This window comes from Cystoisospora suis (genome assembly GCF_002600585.1).
Source record: "Cystoisospora suis strain Wien I chromosome Unknown contig_4843, whole genome shotgun sequence".
NCBI classification, from domain to species: Eukaryota; Apicomplexa; class Conoidasida; order Eucoccidiorida; family Sarcocystidae; genus Cystoisospora; species Cystoisospora suis.
The window spans coordinates 1-4,625 of NW_027157635.1; the positions used below are offsets into that span (position 1 = coordinate 1).

Below are 4,625 nucleotides of genomic sequence, written 5' to 3' on the forward strand. Positions count from 1 at the left end.
AACGAAAAACGAGAGTTAGGGAAGAAAGGAAGAAAGACAGATGGATACAGAGGAGAAGAAATGTCGATGGGGTAGGAGAAAAGAAAAGATAGAGGGCAGATGGGATGAACGAGGGAAAGAATGAGGAAGATGCAACACCTTCGAAGAGAGAAAGAGACAGATAGAAAGACAGAGAGAAGTAAGAGAAAGACGGGGAGAGAGAGAAGAATGATAGAGAAGAGGGGGGATGGGGGATGTAGGCGTCGGAGTATAAAAGATGATAAGGTACATAGGAATGATTTGTGAAGACATTGTGTATATACCACAAAAGACTGGAGAAGGACTAGAGTCACTGTGTGTGTAGCCATTACATAGATAGAGGGAGATACAGATATAGCTAAATAGAGAAATAGATAGCTAGATAGACAGAAAGAGAGAGAAGAAGATACAGAGAGAGAGAGAAACACATTCAAGCAGAGGAGACATGGAGAGCGGGGAGTCGAGTTGTATGATCGATTCCACTGATAGCAACGTGAAAAGAAGAAGTTATACACCGACAAGAACTTCCTCGCAAACAAACAGAAATCTTTAAGATAGACACCTCGTCATTGGCCGCATGCACAAAATCTGAGGCGAAAACGCAAGAATAAAGCAACAGACACCTCCACTCCTACATCCTACGCACATATAAACTCATACGGAAGACAGACGTATCTATCGGTATCCATACTGAACTGTATCTATGAATCTATATATAGAGAGAGATATCCGTATACAGATACATTAAAGACAGATGAATAGATGGATAGATGGTACAAACCAGTCTCTATGCCCTATATATGATATACATCATGGAGAGCTATGTATCTATCTGACTGTATGTAGATTGATGACTCTTGAAGAGAGAGATGTGTATATCATCCATCTGTCTCTCTGGATAGGACAAGAAGAACGAGATATACCCCATATACGCTTAGGTCACAACCCCATGCATCCCATCGCGTGCACTATCTCTCCAAGAAGAAGAAGAAGCACGTACATCAGATAGACACTGTCCTAGACAATGAGAGATTCGGAAAGCGATGATGGAAGCGTAGGAGATAAGCAGCCAGTACTGAATAGGATGCTTGCATGTCTCAAAACTCTCCCATTCGACGAAAATATCCGAGGAGGAATACAAAAACGCAAAGAACAAGATCGCGTCGTTCCTGAAAAGGAGGTGTACATACATCACACATCACACCCTTACAGAGAAAGATGAAACGAGAGAGAGAAAGAAAGGAAAGGAACGAGGTTAATATGAACGAACAAAGACATCTACGTCTTCTTATTCTTCTTCAGCATGATATACACACTCCCTCTTCTTCATATTCACACACATAGTTGGCCTGTCTCCATTACTCTATCAGATAGCAAAACACATAGGACAGAGAAAAAGAAGTGCTTGCACGAGGCATCTATCTCCACGTATGAAGCATGTATATTCATAGAAGTTCAGAAAGGTTGCTGATGTAGGCTGTATGGTCGTCTTTCTAGGTGTATATACACTTCACGTATACACGTCAAGTACCCCGAAGGTCGAGAAACACGAAAGAATTCTAGGTATATCCCTAGATTCATGCCTGGTATGCATGGATAATACTCGACTCTTCTATAGTTTGATCGCTACTGCTGGGACTGTAGTTGGAGTTTCATTTCGAGCCTCTTCTTTTGAATAGCTACAGAAGTCCTAAAAAGAGCACATACTACGGTAACTCTCACCCCCCGCCTCTGGACTTCTCTCTCTCTTTCTAATCCCACTGCTACTTTGAGAAGTCAGAGATATAAGAGAGAGAGAGATAGAGGGAGAGAGCGATGTGTGAAGCTCCTCTCTTTCTTCTACGACCATCTTTCTCTCTTTGCTTCTCTCCTATCTTCTTTCTGTCTCCTAATTATAGAGAAACTTACAGGGTGAAAGAGGCCATCATCTTGCCGACGCATAGAGAGAGAAAAGAAAGACGAAGAAAGGAAGAGAGAAGGAAAAAGGAATCTTCGAGACAGAGAAGAATGTATGAAGGAATGGAGAGCGCGGAATAAGAAGAAGAATGAGAAAAGAGATGAAGTAGAAGAGAAAATGATAGAGCTAGGGTGACTTCCACTGACGGATGATGTGTGTGGCTCTTGAAAAGACAGAAGACAATCTTCACCGAAAGAGCTTTCTTTCTTCTCCTTTCTTCATCTCCGTCTTCTTTCCTTCTTCTTCAGAAACTTTCCCCGGAGAGAGAGAAAGAAGAAGAGAATGAAAAGAAGAAAGAAATGCGTTCAGGAGAGAAACGAGGGAGAAGAACAAGACTCCTTCCCTATATCAGGCGAAAGGTGAGTTGTCGACAAGAAAGAAGGAAACATCTTGCCATGCATCTCATTCCATCAGCTGAAGATTGAGGTGTACATACACCCGGACAGAAGGGGGTCATGAGCACAGAGAGAAGAGTATAAGACTTGTACGCAAATATCACACGCAAATCTCTGTCTTTCGATTAGAAAGACGAAGAAAAGAAGAAGAAGAAATGAAAAAGGAAGATGATGAGAGAAGGCAATGACGGGAGAAATGAGATATGCTTGTTAAACAAAGAAGGAAGAAGAAATGAATGAATGGAGAAAGAAAGAAAGAAAGGAAAAGTCGAAGCAAATCCATTCCTATCTCTGACGATGTGAAGAATCAAGAAAGAATGCTGAAGAGGAGAAGACTGATAAGACGACAGAGATGAATAAAGAACTCGAGAGAAGATTAGTCATCTCTCTCTTTCTTTTCTATTCCTGCCTAAGCCACACGTCACTCTTCTCCTTCTGTCCCTCCTCTTCCTCCTTCTACCCAGGTGTACATACACCCCAAAGGAAACCCGGGAAGGAAGAAAATCTTTGCAATGAAGGCAATCTGGGGTGTCTCTTAGTCTCTCCAATCTTCTCTTGTATTTACACAGCTCATAACTTCCTGCTGGAGAGATGAAAAGAAAGGCGGAATGATAGAGAAACAGGAAAAGGAGGAAGAATGAAATATGGAAAAAAGGGAGACCAAGAAGGAATGAATGAACAGGAGAGAGCAGAAAGGAGATCCCTCTCTCCGCATGAAAGTCCCCGAAGACGGCTTTCGCAAGAAAAAGAAAGAAAGAGATGAGAAAGACAAGAATAGGAGCCGCAAGAGAATGCACCCGAGGAGGGAAAGCAAGAAAAGAATGAAGAAGGCGTAAAGCAGAAAGCTTTGGAAAAGCCAAAGAGAAGTCGCTCCCAAGGGATCAATTGATGAGAAGACAATCTCTTCAGAAGGATGAAAACAGAGACGGGCGTAATAGAGGAACATATAATAGAGAATGGAAGAAGATCTAGGTTGCTCTTCTTCTTTGTCTATCTCTTTCTCCTTTGTAGTGTATGAGTCTACGAGAAGAAGTCTTGCTAGGTCTGGGGATGCTTTATGCAGCTGAAAGGGAGAAAGAGTGACGAAGAAACAGAAGGAGAAGAAGAAGAAATTTTGAAGAAGGAAGAGCGGGAAAGTAAGAAAAGGGGAGGAAAGGGAGAAAGAAACACATGAAATACCAACGATGAAGAGAAGGAGGAAGATGGAAGAAAGAAGATGATCATGAGAAGGAGTACAAAGCCCTAATGCAAAGAAAATAGGAGAAGGAAGAGAAAAAGAAAGAGAAGAGAACGGAATGAAGAAAAGAATGGAGGAGAAAAAAGAGCAACCGAGAAGAAAAGAAAAGAGTGGCGAAAGAGGAAGAGAGTACGAGATACGCCGTGCCGAGGAACAAGATGATCTTCTTGGTCGTTTTCATGGAAGGGAGAAAGATAGGGAGAAAACGTCTTTATTTTCTCTGTAAGGAAGAAGACTTATCTCTGTTTAATCTCATGCAAAGGGGAGAAGAACATCGAGATTTCTTCGATCGCTAATCGATTCTCTTCAAATGTCATCGACGCCGCTCATCCCTAGGAGCAAAGGAGGGTCGGTTCTCCACGCTAAGAAGAAGACCAGCCAGCCAGCAGGTATCGATGCATTCGTACTTCTTATTCCTCCTCCTTCTCTTGTTCTATTAGGAGGCCGGCTTATAATCGGGTGTCCGTAGCTGTTAGCTAGCTAGTTGGATGATCATCGATTCACTCATGAAGTTTCTTGGGGCTTCGATCTTTTCACAGGTTCCGCCTCGTTCCGTGGAAGGAACAGGCAGCTAGCGACTCTGTTCAAATCTTTTAAAAGCCGGCCTATTCTTTTTCTTCACTTTTTAAGGAGGAGGACTTTCAATCGGATATGCTGTCTGTCCTTCTTAAGAATCGTGTAGAGATAGAGATGTCTGGGCGCTGTCTACAATGAAGCCGATTCTCTTTCTCGTCCATAATTGCCTTTCTTCGCCGCCCGAAGAAGTTGAGAAGGCAGTCGGGACCTCCCTTTCTCTGTGAGCTTCATTCGCTCTCCTTTCTTCTTTCTCTCTTTCTTCATTGATAGATAGATAAATAGATGAATAGGCTAAAGATAGATAGGTAGATAGATAGATTCGCATCTATAAGTCGATACAGATGTAATAATCCACATCTGTACATACACACATGCTTGCGAGTCAGCAGTGGCAAAGACTGGATGGCTCAGAAGCGGCAGTAAACGAAGCAGAGATCTTACA

At 42.4% G+C, this 4,625-nt stretch overlaps 2 protein-coding genes across 2 annotated transcripts; both read right to left on the minus strand.

The window, feature by feature from the left end:
- Nucleotides 1-42: 42 nt before the first annotated feature.
- On the minus strand, nt 43-649 carry CSUI_008569 (uncharacterized protein; the record flags this gene model as incomplete). Its single annotated transcript, XM_068068697.1, has 1 exon — nt 43-649. A coding segment is annotated over exon 1 (303 nt), but the record flags the coding sequence as incomplete, so codon positions are not given.
- Nucleotides 650-1,018: 369 nt separating this feature from the next.
- Nucleotides 1,019-3,913, minus strand: CSUI_008570 (uncharacterized protein). Its single transcript, XM_068068698.1, has 2 exons — nt 1,927-3,913; nt 1,019-1,187 (listed from the first exon to the last, which is right to left on the minus strand). The coding sequence occupies exon 1, from the start codon at nt 3,314-3,316 to the stop codon at nt 2,906-2,908; it is 411 nt and encodes a 136-aa protein (XP_067919322.1). The 5' UTR covers nt 3,317-3,913; the 3' UTR covers nt 1,019-1,187; nt 1,927-2,905.
- Between the last annotated feature and the right edge of the window lie 712 nt (nt 3,914-4,625).